A 20,815-nucleotide genomic window follows, 5' to 3' on the forward strand; every position below is an offset into this window, starting at 1 on the left:
GGGGGGAGCTGAGAGAGAGGGTGTGTGGAATGCCGATGGCGATAGCGTAGGAAGTAAATAGTGCTGAATCAGATGAAAGGCTGCCAGCTTGCGGAGGACTGCGAAGATGGAATGTAAGACGCGACTGGAAGTTGACAAGCTGAGGAAGTGGGGAAATAGGTGGAATATAAGGCCAGAATCTGATGTAGAATGTTGAAATGTATGAGGGTGGGAACAAAAGGGAGAACAAGCGGAAATTTGAAGCAGGGTACGAGCCAGTTGGTTGACGGACACAAACTGTGGGATGGCTGACCGTTAACATCACGGCACAAGCAATGACAAAACCACGAGCGTTATTTCAGAACAATCTTTATTTGGTATCATTGTATCTTACAATCTTCGTACATACGCTCCGCTTGGCGTCGCTATGATCGCCAATGCTTTAGTAATGCGCACCGGTGCTTATATCTTCGTGAAGAGTGAAAAATAAATAACAGTTAGGGCTGCCGAGTGTCTCACAGGCACATGCAATCTGAAAAAAACGGCGGTAGAGGGAGACACCGCCAAACACATCTGCATTTCATTATCCCAACATGTTTATTCACGATGCATCACGAACAATATCGGACTTCTAGGCTACAGCTCCCCACGTTGAACCATTGACGTACATAAAGAATCATCATATAACAGGGCCATCGTATTGTGCGGTATGTGTACTGGCTGCACTTGCTATCATATTTGTCTTCCTGATGAGAAACCTTAGTTGCAGGTCAGCAGAATCATGTAACTGAGACATCAACCTTATTGGATACGACCTGCACTTGCTGTCATATTAGATAACACACATACTAACCGACCACCTGTCAAGTGGAGTCCAAATCTGGCAGAATTTGTTAATTTATTTCAAATATCATAGTTTAAAAAACCACATGTCCTTCATCCCTGTTTGAACATGAAAAAACAAACAATTAGGTGACAGAAGCAATTTACTGAAATCTGCTTGTTGTCGTGTACCTGCATCAAACATACACCTGAATTTAGGGGGGAAAATTACTCGATCTAATCTAGCAAATCGCCCTTCGAGGCAACTGCTTTAGTGCTGCCTGCCAGATTGTGGGAAGAAATACAATTAATAACACTTGCTAAAACGAACGCTGGCCAAATTAAAATCAACTAGACATTATTCAGTTCTCAGTCACTGTTGGTGCAATTAATGACTGAAACTTATACCATATACAATTATGGCATTCACAATACCACACCAGGTAATCTCGGCATGGCAACATGCATGCACGCACACCTGCACACACGCACATACAATATACACACTCGCACGCAAACATATATGCACACACACGGCCTTGTGACACTGCTACAGTAAACTCTAGCTAAAAAATCGTACTGTAATGAATTGCTTCACCTTTATTTGATTTTATAGAAAAACAATTGACCTTTCATAATCAATATAGGTTATAGACCACACTGCAATTCACTTATAAATTGTGGAAACTGACCTGGATCTGCCTGATCCCCATCTCATTATCCCTTAGGACATCGTCGCTAAATCCAACAGCTAGTTCATCTATGTCCACGTCTGCATGCCAAAATGTTGCTTTTGTGGCACTTTGTTGCAATGCTGATTGGCTAGATGTTCATGTCAATCATACCAGCCTGATAGGTTAACTCAGTCATTCCAGCCAATTTTAAATGCAATACTGATTACAAGGTGGGCACTCAAGTTAATAGACAACCAGCAATAAAGAATAGGTTCTGCTTTATCAAATGAGACGTTTTTGCCTTGTTTCATGACTAGTGTGAAAGACCAAGGAGTTAGAACAAAAGTCGGGGGGGGGAGAAAGTGAATAAACACACTAAGCTTCGATATAAAAACCCCTGCACTTTACAACCTCCACGCATAACACTGTACCAGCATTATAAGTTCATTTCAAAAAAAGCTGAAAATGACAAAGCAGAGATAACGAGACTTCATAAACGTGTTAAAATGAACCTGTTTACATATGTATATTGTACATGTATGCACGGTTTAGTATGTGCAATCACATCAGAAAACAAAGCCCGCATCCACTCCCTCTACACGCTGAACAAGTGACAGAAATACGCACAAATTCAGAACAATATGCAGCAGTGACAGCAGCAACAGCAGATGAATACAAACACGTTGTGAGGAAAAATCAGACAACTCGTATTTACAATGCACACCCAAGTGGAGTGAGAAATGACAGATACACAGGTGCTTGGGCCAGGCTGCACGCTGCCGGCAAACACTGCATGACGAGATGGCAGCAGCAGCCCGAACGTGTGCAAGGTTTTACAAACACAAGCTGGTTCCAACCCTTGAGGTAATGCTGCAGAATGGTTTTGCCAGTGACGCAAGCCCCGCCTGAAAGACTTGAAGTTATACAGGAGGCAACGGCATCCAGGCTTGTGTGCAGGCAATGTCGGACACAAGACTACCTGTGCACACCCTCGCATTTAGATACGGTCATCACAACAGTCGCCATCTGGTGGCACCGTAAATGAGGCAGCCGACCACTCCGCTTAGCGGAATCCGCTTCACACACCCATGAGAATAGATTGTGCTGCCTAGTAATTGTCTGGCGCGCACACACGTCACACGTAGACACAGGGACGTTGGGATGGGATCCTACAGTCAATCATGGACAAGTAGCAGCCCGCGTAACGCAAACCACACGCTCTCCGCCTTGTTCGCTCGCTCTTTCTGTTGTGAGCCATCAACACACTGCTCACACTGGCGAGCAGGCCTCTCCTGTCCATCGCCGGATCATGTTTCCTACAGCCTTCCACTTGTGCAGCAGCACTTGCACAGAGCTCAACCTCACGAGTCAGCGGAGACACACACGGTTCAGCCTCCTATCTGCACAGCACCACTCGCAGCGAGCTCTCGCTCTTTCACACGAGTCATCGGCGGAGACGCGGGGCAGAACCACCGCTCGCTCCTTTGACAGAAGCAGCGGCGATCTGTCATTGTCGGCTAGCAGAGTGCGAACACGGGCTTCTCGAGTCAGTCCTGCATCTCTTCAGGGATGTCGTGCGGGTTGATGATGCCTGGCACGGTGAGCTGCACACGTCGCTTCTCCTCCTGCGCCTGCTGCAGTGCCACGTCCCGCTCCTCCAGGTAGAGGTCCGACAGATCCTCACCCGCAAACTCCTGCAACGCGTGACCCAACGGTGACAGTTAGTCGTGCAAATTATTTAGACACTCAATTTCAGCTGGTTCAATTAGTTAGTAGTTAGAATGCCTCGTCAGCAATACATGCTGTATAGTGTACACATAATATGATGTAGTTATAATAGTATCGCTACCTGCTATATCAATATTACTCACATAAAACACAACTGATTTAAACAATTTTCAGAACTCTATCAGAATCAAATAAGGTTTTGGCAAAACACAGCACAAGTTAACTCGGCTAACGAATCAATAATCAACAGAGCAGAAAAAGCCTCACCTTGATTTGCACCAAGAAATCTCGCAGGTGTTCCTTGAAGGCAGCTATGTTTAGATTCAAGTTAAACATTCCCTGCACAGTTATCTTGATCTGTGGACTGAATGTGAAAGTACGCATCACCATTTATGTTACTGTAGATTCTAATTCTCTAGCAATAACAGTCTCTTCCACAAAATGTTACACCTTTGTTAAAATTGCAAGTTACATGATTCCTGATAAACATTTAAAATGGCTTCTAAATCATCACCACCTGGGACCCATTGTCAGAAACAAAATTAGTCTTACCATTGACTTCCACTCATAACCGTTGACAAAAACATCGTATGGTTACGAGAACGAAAAATCCTCGGAAATTTCCTCCTAACATTACGAGAGCCCAGACCCTCTCGGAACTTTAATATTAAGATGAAAATAACACATTTATACTAAGAATTACAATTATAGTGATATTACATTTTATATGAATGAGTAAAATGTGTTTTTCTTGAAAAACACACCAAAAACATTAATCATCTACCGATCGTAAACCAAAACAAACATGATTTACAAATGGCGTATGGTCTTTGTTCTCATTTTAAATATTTTGATAAGCCACGACTCTCGCGTCTCGTGTTACAGTGTGAGAATCATGTCTTGTTGTGCCGAATAAATCCATGACCGCGTCGTTTTTCATCAATATTATTTATTTGTGGTTACCCATCATAATATGCATAAATTACTGTGATGTACACTAAATGTGTATGAATTTGAATTTTGCGATCGATTCTTATCCAATCAGCAGCCTTGTGACATCAAATTATGAAGTTTCTGTTATCCTAAGTTTTCTCATAGCTGCGATGCGTTTTTGTTAACGCTACTCTCGTAACATCAACATTAGTAGTAAGTGCTATCCTAGCATTAACATTAGCATTAACTTTACGATGTTTCTGACAACGGCTCCCTGGCGTATATATTTAAACACAAACTAGCAGTGTGTTCTAACAAATTCTCACAACACACGTTTCTCTCAATTTATATAACATCGTCATGGGAGTTGAAAATCGGGAGTGCTACTAAATGTGCACTAAAGACGATAATTTAATTAGAACACCGTAGCACATGGCATCTTCTCATAAACCAAAGCTACACAGCTGTACACAGCTACACACTGCACTAGCTACTCACTCAGTGAGGTGAGGGAAGGCTGCCTTCAGAAGGTTGGCGACGTACTGCTGAATGTACTCTACGTTGTTCTGCGACGTGTTACTTGTGTTCAGTGGTGTTGTCACTTTGCTGTTCTCGAGAATGCTGAACATGTAGGCCAATATCGTAGCCTGCATTGTCAGGCCTGTAACCGTAAAAACAGATGTTGACATTCTAACGACAGTCACATAGACAACACACAATCAGGGTGACCACTTTATCATTGAGAAACACTGAATGCTAAATGACCGTCCTGTAGCAACGTGCACACGCACCCAATACATAACCCATTCAGCATTATAACCGAGGACAAGCACAGGTAGGACAGGATGCAATACGTATGTGTGCGCGCAGCATTGATGGAGATAGATGGTGGGACGGTAAGGGAGAAGTAGGGTAGGAATCAGCATAAAGAATTTTTTTTCAAGAAACAGGGCCCATACAGACAAGTCAAGACAAAATTCAAGGAGTTTTCCAGGACATTTCAAGGACCTAATTTTTATTTTTCAAGCATTAAAATTCTAGCTTAACTTAATAAAATTCAGTGTTTTCAGACTTAGCACAGCTTGAAAAGATACATTACATGGAATAGAGGACATGAAAACTTCTGATTCAGAAAAAAACAGAGATTAACTGTGAAAAGTATTCATTATGATGAGGTTAAGGAGATTAAAAATATGCACATCTTATAAACTTTGCCCTGTATGCATCCATGCTTTCCCATCTGTGGTTATAAATACACAGCCCTCTAGCATTTCTAGCACCTCTAGCACGACTCATACTTGATAGTGATATGAATACGATTTCTACAAAACGCTTCACCACTCGTTCAATATGACAGACTGAATTCTTCAGACTAACACAACGTTACTGCACTAGAGCCTACATTATGCATGATTGTATGAAAACAATAATAAATGCAATGGTGCTGAACTCGCAGCCTCGCTGCTGCCCTGTAAGATTTGTAATAAAATGAACACAGACATATTTATTGCTTTATATTTCTTATTTTATAAATTCCATTAGTTTTGAGTACTTTCCCAGGGCAATAACAACTTTTCCAGGACAATTCCAGTATAAAACACAATATTTTAAAATTCAAGGAGTTTACAAGAACATCGTTCATACAGGACTGAATTTTTTTTTAAATTTCAATGACTTTTCAAGGACATTTTATCAGAAATTCAAAGACATTTTATCAGAACTTCAAGGACTTTTTATCGGAATTCATACACAGAACAAAACATACCTGGATTAATTTAATAACCCCATTCTTAATCACTGTCACCTCTAAAACTTACCTGGATCACATTAATAAACCCTTCTAAACACTGTCACTTCTACAACATACCTTCATTTACTGACTCATTTACTGACTTACTGTAATATGTGATCATCATTTAACTGTCTATCGTGTCTATCGTGTCTATAGCTTTTTAAGCTCATTTAACACAATTTTTATTGAGGTTTGCACATTATTGATGGTACAAAATTTCTTTTTATTACAGGCAAGGATTCTTTCTAAAAATTCAAGGACATTTTCATGAAATTCAAGGACTTTTCAAGCACAAAATCAACATTTACTAAATTCAAGGACATTTTCATGAAATTCAAGGACTTTTCAAGCACAAAATCAACGTTTACTAAATTCGAGTACTTTTCAAGGACTGTGCGAACCACGAAGGTATCAAATTCCAGGACATTTCCATTCCATGCCTGTGCAGACCGTGAGAAAACATTAAGACAAGATAATAAAAATGAGAAAAACACCGTGATAGAGGAGAGTAACCTTGCATGGTGGTTGTAACCTTGTTTCGGTCCACTCACTTATAGTACTTTCAGCCTAACGCTATGGTACGGGCAATGTGAGTGCAATGTGAGTGCAATGTGAGTGCAATGAATCCACCAAAGGATCACGGTGTCACGTACCTGCTGTGTGCGACGTGTCGGTGACGATGGAGAACATGTGCTGCAGGATATCAGTGTAGTAGGTCTGGTAGAAGCCCTGTGCAGCACCCTCACTCTGCTCAATATTCTGCAGCAGCTGGAAGAGAATCTGCAGGCCAATGTCGGCGACATTGCGCATTGTGTGCTTGAATGCCCAGATGATCGAGTCCAGCACCAGCTTAAACTGCACCGGTGATATACTCAGGAATGCTGCAATGAGAGAGAGAGAGTTCCCAGAGTAATGCCAATTATAATTGAGAAAACCTTGCATATATAACCAGGTGAGCTCTGTACTAAATACGTCAAAACAAAACAATAAGCCCCTGTGGCACCTGTGCAAATAAATATGATGCTCTATCTATACGAAGATCAAAGAGGTTCACTCCACTCCAGGAACACTTACCAAAGATAAAATCTGTGAATAAATTATTCCCCCGTAACAAGCAATGTAACCTATGCTGTTCTAGACAATATTCACCTCATCTCATGCCCATAACATGTCAACGTTTATTACCCGCAATAATATTTTATTATAAGCATGCTTGCTTACCAGGAAAACAATGAGAATTCACAGCTTGTAAGAGAAGAAAGAAATTGGTTCTATGCTCTGGAAACTCTTCAAAGTCCTGTGAAAACGGAAAATGAAGCAACATTAATGGGAAAATCCATACACCACATTACGTACTTTACATAAATGCATACTGGAATACAGCTAGCAATGTCACACACATACACTCACCTTATTAATCATCTCTAACGTACACTCAAATACAGCATCAAATATCTGTGGAATCTCACTGGTGATACAATTCTGAAATGTGAAAAAGAACAAACGTAAAACAAAGCCAGGCACTTTATCAGATGGTTTCTAAACCTTCACATCAAGAGACTGTCAATAAAAATGCAAAGACATTAATAATGACAGCTTTAAAACCGCACTATTTCACCGCAGTTGCTAACGATGTTGCTTGCGACTTATAACATGCACGTGCACATACCTCCAACTTGTTTACGATGGTTGCCATGGTGCTCAGCACCTCGGGCTCGCGTGCCGCTGGCACATTGCGCTGGTAATCGTTAAGTACTGCATCTAACAGAGGCGGGATGAAGTTGTCACAAACCTGTAGATGAATATACAGACACACATTCGGCAAGGCTACGAAGTCACCACTGTCACAGCATTCACATTGTGGTGAAAAATTACACTGATTAACGTTTTAATTATTACAAACATTCAAATGACTATAGAAAAGTACTAATGAACATTGAGTGAGAGGTAACCACTACATAATAATAAAAAACCTTCAGCAGAAATACATCTCAGTACCTATTAGAATGTTGCTTACAATAACTAGGAGTATACATTTAGCATACGAGAACATACATATCATCTCTGCTGGCACCAACAACCAACAGTGTATTAGTGTAATACGTCCCAGAATTAATGTTAGACGATACGGGTTGTACATTAAACTAACTATTCCAAGATTTTTGCTCAGAAAAACTAAATATAGCTCAATATAGTCTCACCTGACTGGAAATATCACTGATTACACCAACATTAAAAATACTAAGATTTTATGCAGTTATAGCATAGAAAAATGGATTTCACCACATCGTAACAGCAATAAATTTTATCGTATGCCGATAATGCCTAATGGCAGAATTGGTAAACTTGTATTTGTGTCGGTGATGAATTGAAAACAAGTGTATGCCTGTACTATGTCTACGGCAGATAAGCGGTGGCGCCACAAGCTAATCCATACTTCATATTAGTTCAAGATGACAGAAAACGAATGTTTACAATAACGATTAGTTCGAAACTGGCAGTTTTCGGTGAATACGAAGGTTCTAAGACATTTTATTGTTACTCTAGACAATTGCTGTTACTCAAGCAATAACGGTAGGTGTCATGAAAGTGGTGAAAACACTGGAAAACTCTCGCAATAGTTACTTTAAATGTAAAACGTATCTCCTGAGTTTTCCAGGCCTTGGGAGGTCTACTTTCCAAGACTGCGATATTTAAACTGAGCACAATGCTGTTTCATGTACCCTTCAACCAATGATTAGTAACAAACATGCATGATGGCAATTTTATTGCCTCTCAGACAATGATAATCTTCCCAGGACTGAACACAGTAATGACATAGTTTCTAAAACGGGATCTGCATAAACCTTGTATAATGATTTAAAAGCATCTCCCTGTGTGTGACTGCATACATCACCTGCCTAAATCTAGATGCACACATTACCTGTGCCCGCATCCAAGGAGCTAAATATAACAAGGAGAGGAAGCGCCGCCATATCTGGCCCAAATTTGGGTTCGGCAGAGACCCTAGAACAGATTAGTGTTCTATTGTCTCTGGGTTCGGTCTGCACAGCCGTTTCAGATGATTATGATCCATAGATGGCGCCCTTGAGGCGAAAAGCGCCCAGCCAATCCGCTTCCTCTCCTTGTTATATTTAGCTTCTTGCCCGCATCTAGCTTGCACTCACCATCTGTGGGTCATTGGAGCGGCTAACCCAGCCTGAGATAAGCTTTAACGTCTCCTTTTTGACGGTGCGCATGGCACGGATGAGTGGCTGCTTCATCACCTGCTCACCGTTGAGTGTGATAGCCGCACTGATATTCTCAGACAGCACCTTGTACACGTTCAGCATGTCGAGGTAGATGCGACCCAGCTGCACGCAAGAAACACACAAATCAGCTAATGCCCGGCGCGCAGTCACCTTGCACGGTTGTTTTTCAAGAGCTGGCACAATAGCAAGGCAACAGAAAAACACGTTCGGAAACACAACGTTAGCTTACGCCTACCTGCACGACGAACGGGTGGCCGAGGGCCTTGCAGGCGCGCACGTTGGTCTTGAGGATGTTGCCGAGCTGCTTGACGGCATCCTCGTCCTTCAGCACCTCCACGTTCTTCGACGCCTGCGTGATGATGCCGTCCCACGCTTGGTTCGGCAATTGCATGTATTTCTCTATGAGCCGTTCCTGAGCCACGGCATCCGTCTGCGCGCTGATCATGTACCCTGTGTAAACACGGTACAGCAATAGTTTCATTCACTCTGCATATCAATCTCTTTCTACTATTGTTCTGCACTTTTAAAGCGCTAACATAAACAGGACACAAATAGTTTCAATGCACATGATAACGGATTAAACAATTTTGGGTTCAATGCTTAATAGTAAGGTTATGTCTATCCTTGAAACAATTTTGCTTCAATAATAGATTTATTAACACCCTAACAGTTAAGAAATAATAGTATTATTATAATACGCTTTTGAAATTAGCAAACAGGTGTCACCCTTCTTCATTATATTATCTAACACGTAGGCCTATATTTTAGAAGTCCATTTACGATTTCACACACATTCCCTGGAAAATAATTAATAAAATTAATAAAATACAAATTATGTCAGTATGTAGAGGGAAAGATAAACCACACACACAAATACCACATCAAACTCTCCATGGTTCAACACACAGCAATATATAACATATGGACAAAACAAGCATACAAGTTACATTACCGACAGCTTCGTAGAACGTGTGAACTTGCTGTGGCTGAAGATCACAAATGATGGTACTGATCTGGTTGAGAATCTCTTCAATGAATGGCATGATTTCTCCTACTTGTACCTGTGGTGTCAATTCAAGATTCACCACACATTAGCATCTTTGCATATTGACATTCTCTTCAATGTGTTTAGTTCAAGCAAGCTTTTCAATATATCAAGTTTAGAAGTTTTATAAAGTTACTTTTAAGAAATAGAACCTTTGGTAAATTTACATTTTGTATTACGAACACTATTAATGTGCATAATACAATTATTTTTTTGAGCATTTCCTTTATTCAAATACCTCTAATGTCTAACATATTGTAAAAGTAGTGGAAAAATCAGTTAATAATGCCCACACTAAAGTTTTGCAACTCAGGACTCTGGAGTCATAGCAATGGACGACAATTTATTACATTTAGTTTGTTTGGCAACCTAGGCAAATGCACACTAGAATAAAATAAATAAATCTCCCTAAATGGCCGTGTACTCAAACACTTGCTGCCACAGTTTCTGGTAATGTAAGATCAACTTTTAGCATCCATTATGAATACTGAACATGAGGGAGTTACCATTTAACTTCCGAAAAAAAGATTACCACAAGAATTTTAAGAGATAAAATAATAAGTCAAGCCAAAAACCCATAATTCATCATATATAGTAAAGAAAGAAAACATTTCACACAGATTGACGTGACCTAGTAACATGCAAGAGGGCCACCTGGCCGATTCTCTTGACATAACCATTAAAGCAGCATATGGCTTTTAAAGGTAATGGCAGTCTCTCATGAGCTCAGTTTACTGGCCGAGGGATGGAAGTCTAAAGCAAGCCTTGCAATGCTCACCTGTACAAAATGTCGCCGACACTTCTGGGCAATCTTGATGAATGTGTCGCAGGCCATGTCTTGTACACCGTCGTGAGTTTCTGAAACGGCAGAACACATGGATGATTTCGAAACGAACGCTAGTACAACTCAAACAAATTTCATCATGTAGCAAACTATTAATCAAGTTATGGTTTAAAGATTTCGTATGAATTAAAATTTAACATCAAAAACACTACGTTGAAACACTATTCATAATTTAGTAGCTACTTGGTTTCAGAGTGCAACGTAAGTGTCTGAACTTACTGCAGAAATATGCACCACACATGCGTAAGTGTGCACGATCTGAGTGTACCAAAGTAGTACATCAGGAAGCACCACGTGGGCCCTCCACCTACATACCTAAACGTACTACGTGTATTTTCCATGTGACCAGTGCACACATGCAGCCAGTAAGGAAAAATGCACCATGCATGGAACCCAATCAAAGTGCCTGAACGTAGTGTTAAAGTACGCACCATGCATGAACTCGAACAATTTGTTCACGACTGTTTTCAAGAACTTCCAGTGAGCGCGCAGGAAGCGTGGGTACTGGCCCACGACGTACATGATGTTAGACGCAATGATAGCCTTGTTGTCCTTGCCGCGCTTTTGCTCACACAGCCCAAGAAGATCCTGCAAGATAAACCACGAGCCTTCAGTACACCTCAGCCAGACTAATATTACCAAATGTGATTAACACCAATACAACAAAATACATCATCAACTCGTGTTAAACTCTAAACTAAACAATAAACGTATTTATTAAACTCCATGACCAAATTTGATTAATAGCTATATAAACAAATGGATAAACCACGACTCCAAGTACAACACATGCCATGTGAATGTTTCCTACTATGATTAGAACACACTACACATAGTTAATGTTAAATACGGTATAGCATTGATTAAAATCCTACGATCAAATGTGAATGATGAATATTATACCTAGGAAACTAGGGTAATTTTATTCATTTGTTAGTCAGTCAGACTGTGTCTGATACCTTGATTACGGTGACTAGGAACCTCTTTTCATCTTCCTCGTGCATGGCACCACTGATAGACCCAATGGCCCAACACAACTGTAAACACAAACCAGAAGTGTTTATGTTTTAAGTAAGGTACACACGAAATTATCGACATATAGATAAACATACAAGTGTATAAAATACAGGCGGTAATGGTTACTTCTGTATGAGAATGTGTGAGATCTTATCAACCATTATTCAGGTACAGTTAAAACTGTGATGGCACCTCTATAGAACAAACGCATGTCTAAAAAGAACACTTGGCGTTTCCTCCAAGTAGCAAATTCTACAGTAAAATCACCTCTATAAAATGGCTGCACGCCTAGAATCCAACCACATCAACATGCAGTGGCATAAAATGCAGATGCTACACTCACAATTATACTCGGGACAAGTAAAAAAGGATCTTACCGTGTTCAGATTCTTCCACGACCATTCCGTCCCATTCACTTGTGCATGTAGTTTCTCTGTCATGATACGCTCCGTGTCTGGGTAGTCCAGATGCGTCAGGTACACTGCAAATGGTAAGAATCCAGTCAGATAGTCAGATAATGTATTCGACATATTGCACATTAGACACGCCATGACCAACATCAGACAGACCATACACTCTGTATATGATACTTCCCAAAATGCATTTAATATATTGACAGTACTCAGATCTAAGCACCAATTACTGGATTTGTGACGTCGTGTTTATTTTGATAATGGTGGTTTTCACGAAAGAACCTACCTGTAAATAGGCTCATCATATCATGTAGGGTTCTTTGTTCCTGACAATGCCTTACCAATAATCAAAATGACATGATTGCTAAGCAATCTCATTTTAAATTTGTGATTTTAGCTAACCAATATTTCTAATTGTTGTAATATACTTGTCTCCTTTTTAAGTTACTGCGTTGAAACATGGGACGCTGCTGACTGACCGGCAGTAGACCGGGGGTAGCGGGAAAACACACCTAGCGTTTCTCTCATGTTCTTGTACATGTTAATTGCATCAGTGTCCTTCATGAACTCACGAACTACCTCGCCCTGCTCATTCTCCACGACCAGAACCTCCTCCGGTTTCGCCATGCGACCCACCATGATCAGCCGCACCTGAAGACAAGCGAGTAGACGTGGTTAGTTCCCCTCGAGCCGCGACACAAGCTCAAAACTGGATTTACATTGCCGATTTTTAGTCACGAAGAAGCTGTCGGTAGCCGAGCTAGCATCACAACCTGAACATGGGCCACACTCAAAATGTTAAGAACTGCAGCGCACCTTAGACAGCATGGGGTTGTAGAGAGTTCTTCGCTGCGGAGTCTCTGTTTTTGCTTGGCCTAGCAGAAGAGGCGACGTTGACGCTGTGAAGGGACTCTCTCTGTACAGCTCAGCTGCCAGCGAGTTCCAGTATTCAAGACAAATCTTGAATATCTCTGTCTCCTCCACTTCCGAGATCATAACGAGATAGTGAAGTGCCTGTTAAGGAATCATTGCCTATTAATTGTTACACACATGGACCTTCTGACAGCACATACTAGAACACTTTCAAGATGAACCCGAACAACAAAAGATTCCAGACATCTGCCAACACCAAGACTTCTTCTCCTTTCTGTGCTAGAGTGAGTGTAAATCTTCTGTGTGTGCTCACCGAGTGTAGGGAGTCTGAAAGCTCTGGCTGCTTTTCAATTAGCTGCCCATGCTCCTTGAGAAAGGTGCAGAAAAATAGACTCAAGTTCTGGATAAACTTTTGCTCATCATCCTGCCCATTAGCATATGCCTCCTTGATGTTAGTATGTAGTGGCAGCATCTGAAAATACAGCCACAGATGCACCAATTACTCACACATATACATATAATCAAGAGCTAATAATACCTAGAGTGTACAACGGAAAAACGGGAAAATAGTGCTATTTCACGACTACATTATTCTACTTTGCCTGCGAGTCTAGAATAATTTCATGGTATTGCATTAAGCAGAATTCCTTGCTCTCTACAACAAGACCAACCGCTTGTCAATACGATACTCCTAGGCTGAGATATCGGCTCCTAAACCTCCCCTCCCACATGCCTTACGCCGCTTTGAATCCACATCATTCAGCAACCTACACGCGTCTAAGCATTGCTTCGTGAAAGTTCGGTTTTTCAGCGATAAATTTATGAATGAACGGTGCTTCGCCTATGCCTTTATCTTCCATTATCTTTCCTAGCACGGCTAATGCCCGTCATGATGGAGCCGGCCCCATCAAGTTTTTACAACGCAGCTCAGTTACTCAGTGTAGTAAGAGTACCAAATTTGGGCATGTGACATCAATTATCAGCGCTCCAAGCGGTGACGGAAACCGATAGCCAAAATGCTTAGACGCATGGAGGTTGCTGAATGATGTGGATTCAAAGCGGCGTAAGGCATGTGGGAGGGGAGGTTTAGGAGCCGATATCTCAGCCTAGGAGTATCAAATTGACAAGCGGTTGGTCTTGTTGTAGAGAGCAAGGAATTCTGCTTAATGCAATACCATGAAATTATTCTAGACTCGCAGGCAAAGTAGAATAATGTAGTCGTGAAATAGCACTATTTTCCCGTTTTCCGTTGTACACTCTAGGTATTATTAGCTCTTGATATAATACACATGAGCATAAAAGCTCCCATGCAAACCTGTTCCCATCTTTCACCAACGCACGCACGCACGCACACACACAACATTGCAAGCAATTAAATACCAGACACATGTACACAATGCACGTTCACCTAACATCACAAGCCTCAGCCCAAGTATCAGTGACACACAGCTATATTCTAGTGAAGATCGGTGATCACTTACCTCTCGCAACCTCCCGGTTGCGAGGCTGAAGAGGAGCAAAAACTGCTCGTCATACTGGGAGACGTTCACTGAAGCTGAAGACGAGATAGAAGATGCAACAAATTAGCATGCGGTAGCACAGCACGCACACTGTAATTGTTAGCTAACCTGCTTCACATATCACTAGTGCATTGTGAAGAATAGACCTCGTCAATTACTAAATGCCGGCAACCAAAAACCACTCTCCTGGAGTTGATGAAGTGAGCCAGTTTTGGTAGCCTGCACATGCCTTCTGACAGTACAACGTACAACTGGGGAGTTTTATTTCATAATTGCACTTTCTGTGAGTTTTTACCAGATTTAGTGAGCACCTGATAATGAACTGGTACAGCGTAGAAAAGGTTGAGAGAATGGGAAGAGCTAGTGAGAAGCACACTTTGTCGTAACTATGTGCATAGGCAACTGTGCTTCCCTCTTGCAAACTATGGTATGTAGGCTTTACCCACATTGCAAATGCCAAGGTCTGTTAAAGCAATCCATAAAATTCTGACTACACACAAGTAGTTTATGATTGAAGCATAGCAAACTTGTATAAACGTAAATACGAAGACAACAATGTTTGACAGATTTATATACGTACCAATTTCTGTCAGACACTTCAATGTGACATTTCTAAACATTGGTACATCTAAAAACTGGAACAAAAAAGAAGGCTTAGTGACTGTCTCCCTAAGAGAGAGTATCAGTATACAGTGAAACACAAAAACCATAAAACTGCAAAACTAAAACTTCCTTTACCAATCTACACGAAAAACTTCCACCCTCATTGGCCCAGCGGGCCTGTAGAAATGTATAATTCACTGGCCCACACTAGGTTTTACAGGACCTAGGTTTTACCCGAACCGGACCGGAAACCGGAAGTTGTTGCGACCTCTAGCGGCGACAAACACGCATGGTGTTGACTAGTTACTTCCCCTACTTAAGATCGAGAATATGATGCCATATCGGTAAATATCGTTAAATTTTCATACAAAATATTGGGAATTTCAGTAAATTTTCAGACTGATCATCACATAAAGAAGCTGAAATATCATTAATAGACCATTTATTCATTTTTCCCCCACTGGCCCATCGGGCTTGTTCATTTACCAGTTTCATTGGCCCACGGAAAATTTACTGGCCTCGGATAACGGGCCAGTGGTTAATTTCGCAGACTGCTTTACATATTTATACCATACCGTGTATTCGCTACTGACCATTTTGTCATCACAAATTAGGTCTACATTGACAAATATTCAAGAAAGTTTCAGTTAAATCATGAGAATCAAACAAATATAGAATTATCTAAAATATCAGTACTAACATTCCGTTAACCTGATTAGCACATGGATACTATTTCCACGAAACCTATTTCACATCATATGTCTAGCAATCTGACATTGGCAATGCTACCAGTTTAAATAAAAAGTTCCTCACTAAAAAAATGCCACCTCACCTTATATATTAATGTTGAAATAAGTTTAGTCTCGAATATGTAGCCCAGCGGAATCCAGTTGAGAAAGCGCAACAGTGTTTCCAAGGTGGCTGCCACAAGAGGTGCGTTCTGTGAATTCTCCTGCAAGGCCATTAGAATCAACACTCTGCTTTACGGTGTCCACTCTTAAAACATTCTAAGACATACGATGACAGTCTTACGACGACGTTTACTGAAAATTAGCAAGTGACCTCTTATTGAAAACATACATCCTACAATAATCAAACACAACATGTTTGATAGATCTCTGCTCATGCAGGATGTTTTCACTAAGTTTGTTGGGCGAAGACGCACATTTGCATTATACAGTGAGGATAAGCCACAAATCTGATACATTTTTAATGCTGCCACAACTAACCATATAAAAATTTATAGTATTCTACCTCACTCGAAAGCCAACTGGCAACACTCACCATTATTCAATACTATACTGTTATGTTTGGACCAAACATTTACTTAGCCTAGTATTAAACTTAGAAATCTATCTGCTGGTATGGTATTCTAATGTGTCTATTCTAATCTTTGATGAGTACTGCTAGCCAACAAGAGTAGGGACAAGAGTCAAGAGTAACAGCAATGCTACACAGATATGCCCAGGTGGTACGTACCATTACAAACTGACAAAGCTGAAAGATTTGCGAGAACTCTGAACACATAGTATCCTTTAGGTGTTTTGCTTTGATCTGTGTCATCTGCCCACTAGAGAAGTCAAACACTTCCTCACTGAAATGACAATATCAGACTTATAGACAGCAGCAGTAGCCTTATAATGCAAACAATAAATCCTGTCTGTATAGACCAGGGTTCGAATTTTGGCTGAAAATCAGAAAGTTGGTGGTCATGCACAAAAGTTGGTGGTCCGCTTATTTACTAGCAGTGATAAACAAAATAGTATACAAAAATAACCATTGGCATTAACAGCATACATGTAACTTAGAGTTGGTCAAATAATATATCTCAAGCTCTAGGAATGTCGGGGGAGCTTGTGGGAAAGGTTTTACTTTCGTTTTTCTCCTCCCCAGTCCACGGTACCCCCATGATAGATCAAAGTTACAAGTGCCTATAGAATCTTGATACAGTTTACATTGCTTCTAGATATCTAACTGAATAAAAATAGCCCACTTTTGACGTAAAGAAAAGTGACGAATTCAGTTCTTGATTACGTGCGTGTCAGGTATCACTGGTCGTGCCCTCACTCCCCACGATAACCCCTGCGACATATGAACTTATTGTTCTGCGGTCACAAAAACACTGGGGTCATGCCGCAATCGATTTCTTAGACTGTCACGAGGTTTTGTTCGTGTGGCGAATCATGCGTTGAGGGAGTTCATGCCCTCGGCTCTAGATGTTTTGGATACCCCATCTACGCTCAGGAACGGAGCATATTAGAATGCGCTCCCATTTACAAGTCTGTCTAAACAGCCGTTGCGATAACCGTAGTATTTCAGCGTAATATGAGGGAAAAAAGTGCCGGTCAGGAGGACTGGCAGTTTCGTAGAGATGGAGGTCAAAGCCATTAGAAAAATTTTTTTTTTATGTTTTAAAACTAACGACTACAGTTTGATTACAACGACGGTGGCGCCACTCAAAGCGCACGATCTGATTTGTTGAAGTTGCGCAAAACCACTTTCCAGCCAAGGGCTACAGACCGAGGGTGTTTCTTATTTATTCATTTAAAAGCAAAAGGATTGTAATATCTTATAAACGACATATAGTTTCAGTTATAATATGGATAAATTTGCCCTAAAATGAATATCGTTCGGTTAAATAGCATTTAGGTATAAATATAATTGCACTTTTGTGATTAGCACTCCAGGGTTCATAGTAGTAAGACACATGTTGAAATAAGGACTTATAAGACCCTTTCTGGAGGCCAAAATAAGACTTTTTTACGCGATTTCTGATAGATCACCGACTATTAAAGTACACTAATAATATTTATATACACAATTGCACAGCAGATTTAATTATTCCGTATTATATATACAACAATTCTTACTGTAAGTCGAGAACAGTTTATAAAACAATTTATATAAAATATTGTAGGTTGCAAAAAATAAGGACTATTAAGTACTTTTCTAAGATTTCACCAAAAATAAGTACTAATAAGGGCCCTTATTTTATTTTTGGCAAAATAAGTACTTATAAGACTTTGGAAGACCCGCTACGAACCCTGCACTCGGTCTGTAACGTACAAAATGAATGGTCAAAGACGCAACTGTTTCGGGGTGGCAGCACGGTCGCGGGTGTCATGGCGCCGTTCAAATTTCGTAGCGTTGATGTGTAATTAATTATAACAATTAAATTAGGTATCTGGTAACAAATACGTGTGGGTATAGACGATTTGTTATACAGTAAGTACAGTTGTATGCAGTAAAATCATAGAGGCTACTGTCCCTTTAAGGATTTAACCATGAACAATGTTGTTATTAAAGATACTTAAAATGTTAAACATCACATCACTTCACTAATCTTTCACTAATATTTCCAATAAAGTGATGTATTACTCTAATAATGATCCTATCATTAATCTGTTTGTATAAACAATAATCACACAAAATTTTTACAGGTTGACAATCCCTCACTGACAGCAACTGATAACAAACCTCAGCAGCTTGAGAATGACCATGTTGTTCTGACAGAGTGACTCATTCGTTCGACTCGCTCCCACGATGTCACTAATAAACGAAGGCCAGTTCCGCGGCCACTCATGTTTCAGGATCTGAAAAATGATTGCATGACATGAGGGCACATAAGGAAAACAATCACTGGTGAACACTCGTATGTAGAGAGGGTCTCCACCACAGAACTGAAGATGATCGAAATAAATCGAACATGATGTAACTACAATAGCAAGTTGTGTAGCGAACACACCATGATGTATACATGCCAAGAATGTGCAAGTTAACACAAGTTAAGCAACTTTTTTGAATACCTGAATAAGTATCATGTTGAGTTTGTTCAGGTAGACCTTTTCAGATTCCAACGTTGCTGGTTCCGAAGAAGTCTTAATGATGAGTCCCACTGTGTATTTCTTTATACCTGAAAATGCACAAATAAATTAGAGCATTTTCCACCTCCTCGTAAATCCACATAAACCCACACTTCTAAAAAGTCAATTTTTTGTTGTAAGCAGACTTTCATTCCCACATTCCCTTTCTCAAATGAATGCAAATCTTGTCATTATAAAATGTAAGGCAATAAAAGCACACGACTATTGACACATTCCAACAGAAAAGACACTGCAGTCGATGACTACAAACCTTCACACTGGTTGCGAGGCAGCACCTTCCACCGTGTCTTAATGACGTTTTCCAGGATCTGCAGAGCATAGTACTTTGTCTGCTGGCTTGACGAGAACTCAAGGATCGTGTCGACGCGCGTCCATGCATCCGGATGCTCCTTAAGGTGGGTTAACACCTCCTGAGCTATCTTTTGCTGGATGGGATAAAAAGGTTTACTATACTTCCTATCACTAAATTATTTACATTACATTCTTGTGATTAATTGTGAACATTCTTTTACATTAAAAGTAGCTGAAAGAATTTGGAACTAGCTGACAGGATGTACGACTAATACCGTCGATAAGTCGAGCTGCATCTATTGCCGTGAAAAGTAATTAGAAGCTATGCCTACCATATTACCCTCTCCTGTGTACATGAAGCCAACCACATTATCAAGCATGTTAATATCCAACTTCTTTGTGAAGTCCAGGATAGTGGATGCTTGTTCTAACGTGAGTGTCATTGTGTCACCGTTGGCTTGTATTATCCTACAAGAAAACAAAAACTAACTTATTTTCCGTAGAGACATTGTGCAATAATTTCCCAATGATGGAAAGGCTCAATTTTGCATTCTAGCAAAAACAAATGTTAAAGATACTGTACGACTAACAAGGACATTTTGTTAATGATACCACAAATGTAACTGATATAAGGTATGGTATTTGTTAGTTACAAGTGTGACATTTGTAGCTACAGACAGATGTGCGACACAGCTCATACATTCGTTTAGAGTGAATGTTTTCATAAACCATCAATAAACACACGATTATCCAAGTTCCTGAAAATACATGGTATCCGTGATAGTGCAATTCACCGAGACAATAAAAAATGGTTATATTCCTGAAGTTTAATACAAATGATTGGATTTAAGCTTTCATTACTAACCCAGGGTTCTTCAAGCTATTAAATTATAGCATGGGGGTGCTACTCAAATTGGGATGTCGAAGCTGGGGGTCAAAGGTCAAAGGTCAAGAGGTGTAAAAGAAGGGGGAACATTCACTCCTTAACTTAAGGTATAGGGAGGAAATGCAGAATTGCGGCACAAATCTAAACGGCTCGACCTAGGCTCGTGATAGTTGGTGTATAGCATCATGGTAGGAAAAGCCATCGCTGTGCCGAAATTGGAGGTCACAGGTAGTGATGTCCCGATGATCGATTATAATCGA

The 20,815-nt window shown here is 40.4% G+C and overlaps 1 protein-coding gene across 5 annotated transcripts in view; it reads right to left on the reverse strand.

The window, feature by feature from the left end:
• Positions 1 to 332: 332 nt before the first annotated feature.
• Positions 333 to 20,815, reverse strand: part of LOC106810869 (exportin-1-like) — a 38,629-nt gene continuing 18,146 nt past the window's right edge. For all 5 annotated transcript variants that reach the window (XM_014814358.1, XM_014814338.1, XM_014814366.1 and 2 more), the window contains 25 exons: positions 20,002 to 20,137; positions 19,629 to 19,803; positions 19,301 to 19,407; positions 18,972 to 19,087; positions 16,974 to 17,088; positions 16,327 to 16,446; positions 15,472 to 15,526; positions 14,853 to 14,926; positions 13,685 to 13,843; positions 13,315 to 13,512; positions 13,011 to 13,149; positions 12,463 to 12,566; positions 12,028 to 12,105; positions 11,500 to 11,656; positions 11,003 to 11,082; positions 10,132 to 10,240; positions 9,415 to 9,629; positions 9,096 to 9,281; positions 7,598 to 7,720; positions 7,339 to 7,410; positions 7,150 to 7,225; positions 6,582 to 6,809; positions 4,635 to 4,797; positions 3,471 to 3,567; positions 333 to 3,169 (listed from right to left, as the gene is read on the reverse strand). In XM_014814358.1, the coding sequence (XP_014669844.1) occupies positions 3,023 to 3,169; positions 3,471 to 3,567; positions 4,635 to 4,797; positions 6,582 to 6,809; positions 7,150 to 7,225; positions 7,339 to 7,410; positions 7,598 to 7,720; positions 9,096 to 9,281; positions 9,415 to 9,629; positions 10,132 to 10,240; positions 11,003 to 11,082; positions 11,500 to 11,656; positions 12,028 to 12,105; positions 12,463 to 12,566; positions 13,011 to 13,149; positions 13,315 to 13,512; positions 13,685 to 13,843; positions 14,853 to 14,926; positions 15,472 to 15,526; positions 16,327 to 16,446; positions 16,974 to 17,088; positions 18,972 to 19,087; positions 19,301 to 19,407; positions 19,629 to 19,803; positions 20,002 to 20,112 (3,204 nt within the window). In that variant the 5' untranslated portion in view covers positions 20,113 to 20,137 and the 3' untranslated portion in view covers positions 333 to 3,022. The remainder of the gene's footprint in view (positions 3,170 to 3,470; positions 3,568 to 4,634; positions 4,798 to 6,581; positions 6,810 to 7,149; positions 7,226 to 7,338; positions 7,411 to 7,597; positions 7,721 to 9,095; positions 9,282 to 9,414; positions 9,630 to 10,131; positions 10,241 to 11,002; positions 11,083 to 11,499; positions 11,657 to 12,027; positions 12,106 to 12,462; positions 12,567 to 13,010; positions 13,150 to 13,314; positions 13,513 to 13,684; positions 13,844 to 14,852; positions 14,927 to 15,471; positions 15,527 to 16,326; positions 16,447 to 16,973; positions 17,089 to 18,971; positions 19,088 to 19,300; positions 19,408 to 19,628; positions 19,804 to 20,001; positions 20,138 to 20,815) is intronic.

The sequence above is a fragment of the Priapulus caudatus genome, unplaced genomic scaffold (assembly GCF_000485595.1).
Source record: "Priapulus caudatus unplaced genomic scaffold, Priapulus_caudatus-5.0.1 Scaffold17, whole genome shotgun sequence".
NCBI lineage: Eukaryota > Metazoa > Priapulida > Priapulimorpha > Priapulimorphida > Priapulidae > Priapulus > Priapulus caudatus.